The following is a 15,307-nucleotide window of genomic DNA, read 5'->3' on the forward strand; positions in this document are numbered from 1 at the left end:
GAGGCCTTATTGTTCTTTACAGCTACCTGAAAGGAGGTTGTAGCAAGATGGGTCTTGGTCTCTTCTCCCATATAACAAGCGATAGGACAAGAGGAAGTGGCCTCAAGTTGCACCAGGGGAGGTTTAGATTGGATATTAGGAAAAATTTCTTCACCAAAAGGGTTGTCAAGCATTGGAACAGGCTGCCCAGGGAAGTGGTTGAGTCATCATCCTGGAGTTATTTATAAGATGTGTAGACATGATGCTTAGGGACATGGTTTTAGTGGTAGACTCGGCAGTCCTGGGTTAATGGTTGGACTCAATGATCTTAAGGGTCTTTTCCAACCTAAATGATTCTATGATTCGATTCTAATATATCACATCTCCTTTCTTAGGGTATGTTGTTGTTTGAAACCCAAGGTCCTGTTGGTTTAAAAGAAAAAAGAAAAGATTTGAGTTGCATGAAACTTATGATTACAGGTTAACAATGTAGGTCTTGTGTCTCAGCCAGCAATGGTTTACCTCTTATTGCTACACTAGCTTGCTAGAAGAAGTTGGGGAATATGCCGTGCAGCATAGCAGGAAGTAGTTATATACACAGTATGCCTTTGCCCTAGAAGTTCAGACTTTAGGATACTGTGCATTGTTAGATTTATTTCTTTTTAAGAAATTGGGAAGCTGATTTTTCTGTTCAATTATATTTTGTATGCCTTCTCTTGGATGTGGCACTTTAGCCTTATTGTAGTCAAGTTTCTTCTAATGAAGCACTGTCATTTGAATTAGTTTCATAACTAATTTGTTGGTACATGAACATACACATATATGAATGTGCATGCATGCATGCACACACGTGTGTGATTTTTAGTGCTTTCACTAAAACCTTTTTTAAGGAACAATGTCGGAATTTAATATCTGCACAAAATTTTAAGGACTAATTATTATAATAGATTTCTCTATTATTATCCAAATAGACAGTTTTTAATATTCATTTCCAGATTTATAGGCAATTAATTTCTTGTATACTACTCATTAGTTTACAGAGTGGAAGAGCAAATATCACAATTTGTCTGCTCTTTCTTTTCTTTTTTTTTTTTTTTACTACATTGGCTAATGTAGTTTTTTAAAAAAAACAACCCCAAACATTCTTTTGACTTTGATCTTACCCCCACAACAATTTTTCAAAAGAGCATATATCCTAAGTAGCAACTGTATGCACAGTTCTGAATGAGATGTTGAGATGTTAGTACTCAGAGGTGGTGACAACACCATTGATTTGGAAGGCAAACATTTGGTAAGAAATATTGTTTGGGGTTTGGTTAATGAGTGAATATCAATTTTCTAAAGCATATTGCATCAAAATGCTAACCTTGTTTTTTTGTTTCTTGTCATTCTGAGTATTTTGTTGTATTAGTTGTAATAACCAAAATCTAATCTGTTCAGTACAGAACAATAAAAAGTATTGTTTGTATTTTAAAACTGTATTTATTGCATACAATCTATTTTAGTTTTAAAATCATACATGAAATTGACCAATTTTGCTCTAACAAGAACTGGTAAATGCCCAGCTAAAAATCTAGAATCTGAGTGCCTAGAATAATAAGAGAAAAATATGACAAGTAGTTGTCAATATTAAAGCAAGCTGAAGGAAGGCAGCCTTGGGCCTTGTAGTAGGTAGAATAAAACAGCAGATCTGAATCTCTACAATCCTTTCAGTATTAAATTTTCACTGAAATAAAATTACTTGTATCTGAAAACATAGTCTTTCCCCGTCTCTCTCCCCCCCCCCCCCCCCCCCCCGATCAGCTGATGAAGAGACTAGCAGCTCACTGCTTTGCTGGTTTGTTAATTTTATCCCCACTAACTGTGATTTCCAATAGCCGGCCTGCTGATAGTGGTAAGAAAAATAACCTTTTTCATTGCAGTCTTGAAGGTTCAGTAGAATTACATCACAGGAATGTGTAGGTGTATAAGACATCAAAAGCTGGTGTTCTCTGTATTTTGATGTGCAACTGAATGCTTAAGGAAAGCAATGACATTAACTGTTGACAGTCTTGCATGCTGTATTTATTAATATTTTTAGATTCTGAAATTTGTGAAGACATTTCCTTTTCTTAATCTTTGCTTGCTGCAGTGGTGTATGGTGGGTGTCCTGATTTAGCCAAATTAATATCAATGAGATTTTCTGCAGTTTTTTCCTTACTTATTCTTCCTAGCTCATCAGATCTCAAGCCTTCTTCATAGTGGCTATATGAATGCTTGAAAGCATGATGGAAATTGTCTTTTGATTATTAAGGCCTTGTTTCAGGCTGTCCCTCAGGATTCTGTGTTCATGTCTGTTCTATGGATTTGCATATTAGATAATGAATAGGAAACAGATTTTAAAATCCTACTAGTGGTTTTAACATGCCAGGATTTTTTTATAGTGAATCAGGTTTTGTTCATAAAATGTTTTTCAAGAGCCACTGTACAAAAATGAAATAAATCATGTCTTTAATCACTCTTTTTATATTGATTGTTATTCTCATATGATCATAAATATTAGTCATCTTTGGTTCTGTAGAGAAATGAAGGTAATTGCCTTATGATTATAGCTCTTTCAGCTATGAGTAATGATTGATTAGTATTTGCAGGTATTCAAGGCAATATTGAGAGGCAAGAGGGACAAATATCAACATCAGTTATGTTCCAGAAAGCATTAATCAGAAAGCCTACTTTTAAGATTTTTATGGGATTCCCCCCCCCCAAAGAAAAAAGTTCAGTTTCTTGTTTTTTTCACCCGGATCTCTTAGTGTGTGAACAGGTTCCCTTTATGCCTGGTTTGTTTTTATAGAGATTTTATATCTCTACCTAGTGCTGATGGCTCTGGTTAAAAGCACACATTTTTGAGTAATTAAAACTCTTAATTTTTTGTGGCTCTGTGTGTGTTTTTTCTTTTTTCATTCTATGATGAGTGCTGTTTATTGTAAAATACTATTGTCAGTGTTTCTGCCTCAGTTGATTGTTATTCTAAATAAGAATTATACATTTTAGATATGGTTTTAACTGTTAGTTCACTTAAATTATTTGAAAGAAGTTGTCTAGCATGTTACTACATAAAGTGTGTGTTTGTCTGCATGTAAAAAAAACATTTTAAAACTGTAATCTCTTTCATTGGAAGCTGAGCATGGTGTGGACTATCCTGTCTGTAAACACGCACATCAGAGTCTTTCTATTGAACTACATTCTCTAGGACTGCTACTGAAGTGAACAAATTGATGCAAGCCCTCATATATATGAAATTCAGGATCAGATGAATATGTATTTAGGTGGTAGTGTTCTTTATAGAAGTAATTTAATTTTAGTGTCTTATTGTTTGCCAGTAACTTAATTTCCTTTTGAAATCTTTTTTATAAATAGACTGAGAATTTAATTTTGAATTATCTATACCTTGTTGTGTTGTATTTTTCTTGGGTTTTCTTTAAATACTTGTTAATTGTCTTTGCATATTTCTCTTTTGGGTTTTTTGGATTACATGGTTATCAGGCAATTGAAGACGGCAATTTGGAAGAAATGGAAGAGGAAATCCGCCTTAAAAAAAGGAAGAGACGAAGAAATTTGGATAAGGATTCTGGAAAAGAGGGTGGAGAGAAAGCAAAGAAAAGAAGAGGCAGAACTCCTGCAGAGAAGCTATCACCCAACCCACCTAAATTGACAAAACAGATGAATGCCATTATTGATACTGTGATAAACTACAAAGACAGGTGAGCTCAGCCTTTTTTGGTTTTGACAAATAATTTCTAGAAACTTAGTCCTGTGTAATTTTCAGTAATAGTTAGTTATTTATTTATAAATAATTCCATTTAGGGCCTGACCTTGTAAGTCTTCCTCTACACAGAGGGCTTTTTAAAGGATCTGATTGATTGAAACTTGTCAAAATGTAATTTAAAAGATGGGCATATCATATCTGCTTAGAAATGCTACTGTCCTGTTTAGTAGATATATTTCAGTACTGCAGGTTTGAGAAGGGGTTTTCTTTAGCTTAATGGAGTAATCTGTCTTATTAATTATATAAATAAATTTAAATGTGTGGATATAGCTTTGTCAATGCAAGTTCTCACTATGACACTTAAGAATACTCCCAAAATGTTTAGGGTTTGCCTGATGAACACTTGACTTTTCAAAGGAAAAACTGTAAAAATACTGAGCACTAGTAGGTTGTTCATAAATGAAACTGAAGTTTTTTTGTCCTTAGAACCCAGTTTTGAACATATATATATATACATCTCACATGTTAGACAACTGAACCTCAGGAAGAAATATAACTAACTTCTAATTCAAACTGAAGTTGTGAGATTTTTATTTTGTTGATTTCCTAACTGAAAATCATCTTCTTTATTGAAAAAGAACTTGAGAAACGGCTCATCTTCGGCTATTGCTTAATAGCAACTCTATATCAGGCTTTAGCTATGTGGGGAACTTGAACTGTTTGATCTCAGGTTTCTGATTGGTGCAACCTTCCGGTGTAGACATTCCTATTTTGCCATACATTTATTTACTTAAGTTGAATAAGGAGCAGATGTAAACTAAATCAATATAAAATTCATTCAAAAAAGAAGGCATTTTCACACCTATTTAGTTTCTGGACTGAACCTAATTTAATACATTTTTTTATAAACAAGCTTTTCAGAGTGTGTGGCTTCAAATGGCAGTATATGTTTTCCTTTTTGCAGCTACAGTTTGATCTGTGCTTGTACAGGGATAACTTGGCAATATGCAATAAAGGATTTAGAGTGGTGATACCTTATTTTTTAGGCATATAACTGCAGAAGTGGACTCCAGATCATCCTGTGATCTATAGGTTCTCTTTAGAGTGTGTTGAAAAGTTTATTGCTTCAAAATGGGTTACAAAAAATTAGCATGGTGAGCAGGAGCTGCCTAAAAGGTCAGCAACATTCAGTTTGCTGTGGCTTTTAACCAGAAGAAAATATGGGAATAGTGGTTTAAATTCAAGCATTCCAATTAGAGCTGCAAGAAATTATCTCTTCGTTTAGGGTCCCTAGCCTTGGACCTTTTCCAGAAGGCAAGTACTTCTGGTCAGAGCTCCTACTTTTAATTTTAAACATAGCAGGCTTAAGTCACTTCTACCTTCCTCCTATGTATCATACCTCAGTAGTTAAAGCACTCACTTAAGAAGTAGGAGATTTGGGTATTTTGCTTCCTCTGTCCAGTGAGGATCAAATCTGTATCTCTACCACTTAGGTAACTAACTACTGTAATAAGAGGGATACCACTCCCTCTTCCAGTAATTGAGTTTTTTTAAAAGACAGAATTGGTTGCCAATGTAGAAAGCGTATGGAGCCCTAATCCATTAAGCATTAGAAATGCCTGTGTTGTGAGTTGAGCTTTGAAGGGAATGAGTTAGGCAGAAGAACACCAAGTTCCTTTATTTTAATTGTGAATGAGCTAACATCAAACTACTTAGTCATATTAAGACTAGGAAAGCATAGAAGTGCAAATTTAGGCTCATAAAAATGTAAAGATTTAAATATTAAAAAATCTTTGGAGTTATTTCTTTGGATTAGAGGAGCATTTTCAGATTTTCAGGATTGGCAGTTTCAGAACCCTTGAATTTGGGGGGGGGGGGCTTTTTTATTTTTTCAACTCTGGGGTTTTGGGGTAAGTATAGAGGAACAGGTTCATGAGGGAGTAGACCATGAAGCTTAATTTTTCTCATGCATTTAGTATTTGAATGCTTAAAACTGTTTACATCTTCAACTTAAGTTTTCAGTACTAGTAAATGTTTCATCTCTACTTTATGAAAGTCCAAAGGGTTAATCTAGACCAAAGAGTGATCAGGAGACACTCAATCAAAAGTCTTAGTGGCTCTGGCCTGAGTTACTTCCTCAAAAGCAAATTTGTACTCTTTATTGCAGCTAGTAAGCCAGGAGAAAAATAAAATCAAGAAAAATCTTACTAGGAGTAAACTACTAAACATCTCTGTGCTTTCTTTCATGCTTCCCCTCACACTTGAACTTCTTGTACTCATTGAACTGTTACCGAAATCTCGGAATGATGAATTTATTGACACCAATGTGATGTAGATAAGCAGACACTTCTTTATTGACGGCTAGGTGAGTGAGTGAGTCCTCTCACGATCAACGCACACCAAGTTTCAAAATCAGACACCATATATATAACTTATTCATGCATATTCATTAAGTATTCATACATAATCATAATATTTCCCATAAATCATTAACATATTCTCCTCCCATATCTGATTCTGCGCAGTAGAGCTTAGAAAAGTCCAGAAATGGGTCTGGGGTACGATTCGGGTAGGTGGTATATGAGTCGGTGGTCGCGATCTCCCCCTGCCGGAATTACCTTTTACTAAATATCACGGTTTCTTGGCAGGTAACTACAAGCTGTTCCAGTCGACTCTCCCCAGTTCCCATTAATCCTATATTCTGACATTTCAGTACACTTTCTACATACGGAAGACTAGTTAACTACAAAGAAACCTTTCAAACCCTAAATTTATTACGTAAGTTTTAAACACTGATTCTAGCCCATTCTTCTGGCCTTGGTACGAGACTGTACAAAGGATTTCATAACAGCTTTTACTGTGCAACTATAAGTTTCATTAAAATATATTTCTTATCCCTCTATATTTCTATTAAAAATTATTTTATAAAATCAAATAAAGTCATCAGTCTTAACTTATTAACAAATCTGTAACAGAACCACTTCTCTGTTCTATTTTAAATCTTTCTTTTAAAAAATGCCTTTTTCCTTGATGCTTACAAAACTCAAATACAAGTTGGCTGCTTATGTATAGAGACCTCTGGATAGTGTTGACAAGGGGGAGGAGTCCCTATATACTTCCTTCACTGTCATGACTTGTCTTAGAGTTCTGTTGTAAGCGTTTTGAGGCAGGGACAGTATTTTTCTTATGTATTCGAACAGCATCCAACAAAATAGGATAGGTCGCCTACATTTAGGATTTCTAAAGGCTATAATAATGCAAATAATAAACTAAAGGTTGAGCTATACAGTTATTAAATTGAGGTCAAAATAAAGTCAAACAGACAAATAAACAACATTGACATAAATATTAAATATAATCAAATACAATATATAATTCCTTTAAATCCTTTGACAGGAAATTCAAAAAAGTATATAACCAGTTATTTATAAATCCCAATTAAAGGACTTTACCCAAGACAGTAAATGCTAGCTTAGCTGAGTGTATGTTTTACTATAGAAATCAAATTACTGTTTCTCTTTGCTGTGTCCTCAGAACAAATCAAAGCTTCCTCCTTAGATTTCCCTATTATAGGCAGGGATATTTAGCAACTAGCATGCTTCCTTTTCTTCCCATTCCACATTCCAATATAAGTACAGATTTTAATGAAACATTCCAATAAATATAAGCTTAGCAATCTTCACAGAGGAATTTCTAGCTGCCAGCTGAGTTTCTCTCAATTGTTTCACAAAACTAGGTAACTAACTAATTTACTGAATGGGAGAGTGCTTCAGTGTTTATGTTGAGATGCTTTTTTTCTGGCACCCTAACTACATGAAGACTTTAAGGGCATTCTTCCACACACCAGTTTCTTGATATCAGGGCTGTCTCCCAAGTAATAAGGAATCCTCTCTTTCAGAAGTGTTAAATACATTCCTTTCCTTTCTCCTCATCCCCCTACCCCTCACCCCCACTGACGGCTTTCAGTTTTGTCTGGTAGGGCAGGGATGTTTGAACATTACAATTTCTTCTCTTTATGAATTTAAAAATGTTAGTCTAGGCTCTAAATTTAATACTTTAGAATACAGAATGAAACTAGAAGCAAGAGAAAACAAGAGGAAAAGGATGGACAAAATCCTCTGACTTCAAGGAAAAAATGTCCTAAGTAAAAGGATGTTTATGACTGAGAAGAATTTCATTGTATTAACTTTTCTGACTCTTCTTTTTGTTGTTGTTGAGATATCATCTGCCAACAGAAAATCTGATTATAGAAAAAAACTTTGAATTAAGTGTTCAAGTTCCATAGAGCCATAGAATAATTCAGGTTGGAAGGGACCACAGGAAGTCTCTAGGCCAAATTCCTGCTCAAAGCAGGGTCAGTTCTGAGATCAGACCACATTTCTCAGAACTTGATCCAGCCTTGAAGACCTCTAGGGATGGAGACTGCACAAATTCTTGGCAACCTGTTCCACTGTTTGGCTGTCCTTGTGGTGAAAATGTTTTTCCTTACATCCAGTCTGAAGCTCTCTTCTTTCAAATTTTGCCCATTGTCTCTCTCATCATCCTGTCATGCACCACTGAAGAGCCTGGCTCCATATTAGTAAATTCTTCGTATGTATTGGGAAGCTACTATCTAACTTTGGTGTGTCATCCCATGGCTTGTCATGGGCTAGCCTGATACTGTCCCACTCCCCCTTCAAGTCTAGTTTAAAGCTCTTTCAATGAGCCCTGTTAGCTCGTGAACAAAGACACTCTTTGAGAAAGGTGAATCCCATCTGATGCCAGCAGGCCTGGTGCTACGTAGACCATTCCATTATCGAAAAATCCAAAATTCTGGTGGTGACACCAGCCACAGAGCCATATATTAATAGACTGGGTCTGTCTGTTTCTTCCAGTATCACTGCCTGCAAATGGAAGGATAGAGGAAAAAATTACCTGTGCCCCAGATTCCCTTACCAACCATCCCAAGGCCCTGAAGTTTCTTTTGATTGCCCTTGGACTACACATCGCAGCTTCATGGAAGAGCAATAATGGGTAATATTCTAAGAGCTATATCAGGCTAGGAAATTTCCTAGTGATGCCCTTAACTTGGACCCCAGCAAGGCAGCAGACTTCTCTAAGAGAAGGGTCTGGCATATTGGATCCTCCTCTGTTCTCCTCAGAAGGGAGTCACCTACAACTATAACCTGTCTTTGTTTTCTTCATGGAGGTGGTCACGATACAGGGGGTAGGCCTTTCTGACCTTGGCAACACCTCTGGTGTAGATGGACCATCATCCACATCATTAATTGACTGACCTTCCAAATCCAGAGCCTCATACCTGTTGTACAGTCGCCTGGGAAGGTGAGGTGGGCAAGCAGAGGGTTCACCTGCCACCCCCAGCATAGACTTGCCTCCATTCACTCCTTTCCTTTAAGTTACTGCCTTCTGCCTGGGGGGGGGGGGGGGGGAATGATGGGGAATGATACAGGATCCCCTTGATCTTCTGTGTTTTCTGGTGGCTGTTCTTGTTTCTGTCTCAGGGAGAGCAGAGCATGGTTCTACCAATCTGTCTTAGACTCCCTGATGCTCCTTAACCTGTTCACTTCCTCTCAAAGCTCTGCCATCAGGCTGAGAAGATCATCTACATGGTCACACCTCACACAGGTGTTCTCACTACTGCCATCAGGTACTAGTGAAAGGCTCTGGGCACAGCCTGCAGCTTGAGACCTGCATGTCTGCATGTATTCATGGGAGCTCTGTCTGGGTAGCAATATCTGTTCTGATGACTGCAGAGGACATAGCTTTCTGCTGGGTGGTTACCATAGTTAAGCTCCTTCTGGGAGGTTGATGACCACCACTTGAACTAACCTTTGGAGCTGGTAGGTTGACGATGCCCTTCATGCCCAAACTGATGCACCACACCCTGGCTGCTAGTTCTCCTTAGGCTGCTTTTTATAGATGTAGGGGTGGCCGTGGTTGCTCTGGCAATGACCAGGCCTCATCAGGGTCTCTTGCAAGAGCTGCCACTTCCTGGTGGGTCTCTCCACTGCCCTGGCGGTTCCCTGCCTCAGGAAACCCCCTGTATGCCAAGATCTGTTGCTTTGCTGTGGACCAGGCCTGCACCAGAGCAGCTTGCCTCGGCAACTCAGTGTTGCATTACTGTTCAAAGTACAGAAGCACTAGAACAGTTGTAATAATAGAAATTTTAACTTGACAAGAGTTTGTCTGCTAGCTTTTATTTTTAGTAATTTGTTTGAATGAAGTCTTCCAAAACAAATCACCCTGAAGCAGATATCTAGCATTAAGAAAATAAACAAACAAAACCCTTGCCTAGGTAATTAATTTCCTGAAGTTATAAAAAAAATGAAAACATTAGGAAATTTCACTTATGTGCCCCTCTGATAGCTGTGCTGTTTTTCACTACACTGTTCTTACTATTTTCTCTAGAATTAATTTCTAACACCAAATTATTAGGGTGATAGTATTTCATTAATCTTTTGGTAACTATACATGTACTATCTTTATGTCAGAGATCACGTTTTCCCTTTTTGTAATTTAGAATTAAAATCACAAGTGGGGAAAAACTTGGGGATGATGCTGACATTTTTAGACATAAGCATCATCTTTACTGACCCCATCTACAATGTCTAAAGTGTTTTGGGTTTGGATTTTTTTTCAATTATTTCTACACTTAAGAAACTAATATCTACAAGTTAGAAAAGGTGCCCTTGTAGATGTTAAACCTTGGCCAGCATTTGTGATACAAGACAACTGTTTAGGGTGTTAGGGAATTTTTATTGTACCCCTCGAGGCAAATTAAACACACATTTGTGCTTATATAAAAAGAAGATTTAATGAGCAATGCATCAGACAGAGTCCTACCACAATAACTGGTTCTACAAGGAGTCTACAAAGATGTGGCATGAACCAATTCCTTATATACACTTACACCTGTGCCCATCATGTGAGTGTGGATATCAGGTGGCATCAAGCACCTTAACCAGGTGTTTGGTTCATCCCCAAGTACTAGTTATGTTTATCAAAAGTGGCCCCGGAGCACCTGCATTCCAAGGCAACACTGCAGCATTTCTTATTTCATCAGGTAGTTTAACCCATTTTGCAGTTAGGCCTTCTTGCTCTCCATGCCAGATCATTCCTTTGTCATGAATTATCATTGCTGAGCAGTTACAATTTGAATTTCCCCTTCAAGGGGAAAGACGGTTGAAATGCATACATCCAGCACTTCTATCTTTTTTTTCCCACAGTTTTGATCCTCATTTTTAACCTTTCTGTCTTTCATACCCTCTGGAATTGCGAATGTCCCCATAGAAGGCTGGTGTGGAGAAAAATTTGTAATTCTAGGTACTCAATTACTTTTTCACCTTGATCTTCACTGGCAAGTGCTCCAGCCACACCACCCAGGCTGCAGAAGGCAAAGACAGGGACTGGGAGAATGAAGAACTACCTGCTATAGGAGAAAATCAGGTTCAAGACCATCTAAGGAAATGGAAGGTGCACAAGTCCATGGGACCTTATGAGATGCATCCACGGGTCCTGAGGGAACTGGCAGATGAAGTGGCTAAGCCACTATTGATCATATTTGAGAAATCCTGGCAGTCCGGTGAAGTTCCTACAGACTGGAAAAGGGGAAACATAACCCCCATTTTTAAAAAGGAAATAAGGAAGACCCAGGGAACTACAGGCTAGTCAGTCTCACCTCTGTGCCCAGCAAGATCACAGAGCAGATTCTACTGGAAACTATGCTAAGGCACGTGGAAAATAAGGAGGTGATTGGTGACAGCCAACATGGCAAGTCATGGCTGACAAATTTGGTGGCCTTCTATGATGGGGTTACAGCATTGGCAGATAAGGGAAGAGTGACTGACGTCATCTACGTGGACTTGTGCAAAGCTTTTGACAGTGTCACGCATGACATTCTTCAAACTGGAGAGACATGGATTTGATGGGTGGACCACTCAGTGGATAAGGAATTGGCTGGATGGTCGCACTCAAAGAGTTGTGGTCAGCGGCTCAATGTCCAAGTGGAGACCAGTGATGAGTGACGTTCCTCAGGGGTCTGTACTGGGACCAGTGATGTGCAACATCTTTGTTGGCAACATGGACACTGGGATCGAGTGCACCCTCAACAAATTTGCTGACAACACCAAGCTGTGTGGTGTGGGTGACACACTGGAGGGATGGAGTGCCATCCAGAGGGACCTTGACAGGCTTGAGAGGTGGACCTGAGCAAACCTCATGAGATTCAACAAGGCCAAGGGCAAAGTCCTGCACCTGGGTTGGAGCAACCCCCAGTATTAACACAGGCTGGGCAGAGAATGGATTGAGAGCAGCCCAGAGGATGACTTGGGGGTACTGGAGCTCAACATGGCCTGACAATGTGCGCTTGCAGCCCAGAAAGCCAACCAAATCATGGGCTGCATCAAAAGAAGCATGGCCAGCAGGTCTAAGGAGGTGATTCTCCCCCTCTACTATGCGCTCATGATACCCCACCTGGAGTACTGCATCTAGCTCTGGAGCCCTCAACATAAAAAGGATATAGACCTGTTGGAATGAGTCCAGAGGAGGGCCATGAAGATGATCAGGAGGCTGGAGCACCTCTCCTATGAGGACAGGCTGGGAAAGTTGCATTTGTTCAGCCTGGAGAAGGGAAGGCTCCAGAGAGACCTTATAGTGGCCTTCAAGTACCTAAAGGGGGCCTAAAAAAAAGCTGGAGAGGGACTTTTTACAAGGGCATGTAGCAATAAGACAAGGGGTAATGGTTTTAAACTAAAAGAGGACAGATTTAGATTAGCTATTAGGAAGAAATTCTTTACTGTGAGGATGGTGAGGTTGCCCAGAGAGGTTATAGTTGCCTCAATCCCTGGAAGTGTTCAAGGCCAGGTTGGATGGGGTTTTTGAGCAAACTGGTCCAGTGGAAGACGTCCCTGGCCATGGCAGGGGGGTTTGAACTAGATGATCTTTAAGGTCCCTTCCAACCCAAACCATTCTATGATTCTGATTGTTATCTTTCCTTTCTGGTTTCATCAGTTTACCTGAAGGGGAAAGAAGTTTGATAAAAAGGAGTAGTAATCCTTAAGGACTTTTAACCTATCAGGGGTCCTCAAATTTTTTAAACAGGGGGCTGGCGCGTGGATGAAGTGGCAGGAGGTCATCTGCAGCTGCTTGTTTTTCCCCCCCAACCCCCGGCGGGGGGGGGGGGGGGGGGGGGGGGGGGCAGGGGGGTTCTGTGAATACCGGGGGCTGGATTGAGGACCCTGGGGGGCCATATCCGGCCCGCGGGTCGTAGTTTAAGGACCCCTGACCTATATAATGTGTAAGTATTCACATGTGAACGCACATGGGAATAAAAGTATGAATTAATACAATAGTAGTGAACCATCACTCATCATTCTGTCACAGTCAATTCTGTAAATTTATTCTGGTCACTCTTGCTCTTCAACATGTAGTCTGCTAGTTGCTAAGCAAATATAAATGATTACTGATCATGCTTTTATATATAGTGGCTATAGAGTTTATTATTTCTTAATTATAAAAGTGGAAATATGGATTAAAAATCAGAGAATGGCATTCAGAATTAATTTTCTTCCACCACACCCATAACAGTCATTTTTATTACATAATTATTGTCTTTACAAACATGCAATATGGAAACACATACACAAAGGGAGCAGGAGGTAATATTTCTGTGATAGGAGATTCTGGGAAAATGTTACAATAGAATAAGTTGCTACTTATCTGGGTAGACAAAATTAAAGGTCAGTACATATGGTTTTACCATTTACATGAGAAATCAGGAGACATGCTGTTTGTGGGGATTTTGATTTTTTTTTGTTGTTTTTTTTTGTAAGCACTTTGAAGACTTTATTTCATACCTGCTATAACGGTGCAATTGTAAATTTATGTTTGTTTCCATTAGAGTACAGTATTAGGTGCTGAAAGTAGAGTTTTACTACTTTCTTTTTTAAAAATTTAGTTTGTAACGTTTTTTTTTTTAATGGGGAAACATTTTGGTTTAATTTTTGAGCAAGTACAGAGCGAGGCTGTCTACAAAATAACATACCTTCTGGCTTCTGAAGACACATTTTTGTCACAGTATTGCATGACTCCACAAGTCATCTGCTAATTGTGTGCTAGATTTGCAAGTAACTTGTGCCTTTTAAAGAATTAGTTTACATCTGCATGATATATGTTGTAAAACAGAATTATTAAAAGAACATTATTAAGTTTTTGAAGTCAAGCAGGCAGAAAAGTACAGCCTGTAATGCCATGACAGAATACTGGTTTCATTTGGTTTTTTCCACAGGATCGTTGCCTCATATCATGTACAAGATGGGCAATGATCACTTAATGAACAGATATTTGTTATTTTGCTTTATCTTCATTCCTGAATACGTGGTTTTGCGCCTTACTTGTAGTGTCCTTTATTCAAACCTTATTAGAAGACAGAATTATGAATTTTCTTATGGGCTTCTTTATGGTGTTCGTCAGTATCTAAATGCTTCGCAAGCATATAATTGAATTTCATAACACCATAGCATTATTTTAATTTTATAGATGACAAATAGAGACTTAAACTTTAAGATACCATTTGGACACCAGAGGTATAGTTTCAGAGTATTTATTGTTTTATATGTTCAGGAAAAAATTGATTTGATGTCATTTGCAGCTGTGAATGTTCTACACTTTTGCTTATTAAGGAAAATAAATGTAAATGTAGCTTTTGTTTGCAACTTCCTATTTCTCTTTGAAACCGCAAACTGAAACAAAACCAAATCCTGTCATGTGGAATCACATTGTCACTCACATAGATCATTGATAGGATTGGAGCCTTTAAGTACATAGTGCAAACCTCTCTCCCTTTGACTCATGAAGTATAGAAGTAGTAAATTGACCTCTTCTGTGTGAATCAGTACTAGAAGGGGATAAGAGACAGAGCAGCATGACAATTTCATAAATATTTGCTGATGGGAGAGGAATAATGACAATTTGTGTTAGGATTATCTGTCTGTATTATTAGTTTCTCTTATTACAATATCCAGGTGCTTCCCAAGTAAATCAGATCTATTTGGTAAGTTGCTGGTATACTTTCTGGAGTTTGACTGATTATCTCATGTGTGGTACAGAACAGGGTGGTCTGGCCTCAACAGCTGTAAGTGTTGGATCTACGCTCAGAACACTTTCCCTTCCCTGGTGGATATACATAGCCAGCCTTCTCTTCTCACCCTGCAGCAGCAGATGCTAAAAGTATGTTCCTGCACCTGCCATAACCTAAGAGGCATTTGGCTGCTAGAATTGCCTTTGCTGTAAACTGGATGGAAAAATACTCTACACAAGATTTATACCACAAGATATTGATTGGACTGCACCAAATAGGAAGCTGTGCTTGGAATATTTGAATTATTGTCCTTCTCTCTCATACAATGTCTATAAGAAGAAATGTCCTAGAACTAAACCAAGAACATTAAGAAATCTGGGATCACTTGGACATCTCCATGTAAAAAAAGAAAACTGTTTATTCCTAATTGTTCACTGACCTACTAGGTCCATAGACAAAATAGTATCTACCCAAACCCTGAGACTATTTTGCACATTAGGAGATCC

At 38.4% G+C, this 15,307-nt stretch overlaps 1 protein-coding gene across 1 annotated transcript in view; it reads left to right on the forward strand.

The window, feature by feature from the left end:
• Positions 1-1,785: 1,785 nt before the first annotated feature.
• The window catches only part of LOC129783080 (probable global transcription activator SNF2L2), a gene marked incomplete at its 3' end in the record, with an annotated part of 32,001 nt that continues 18,479 nt past the window's right edge, over positions 1,786-15,307 (forward strand). Inside the window, exons 1-2 of the mRNA XM_055792738.1 lie at positions 1,786-1,876; positions 3,500-3,719. Of these exons, the coding sequence (XP_055648713.1) occupies positions 1,786-1,876; positions 3,500-3,719 (311 nt within the window). The remainder of the gene's footprint in view (positions 1,877-3,499; positions 3,720-15,307) is intronic.

Source organism: Falco peregrinus, chromosome W (assembly GCF_023634155.1).
Source record: "Falco peregrinus isolate bFalPer1 chromosome W, bFalPer1.pri, whole genome shotgun sequence".
Taxonomy (NCBI): Eukaryota; Metazoa; Chordata; class Aves; order Falconiformes; family Falconidae; genus Falco; species Falco peregrinus.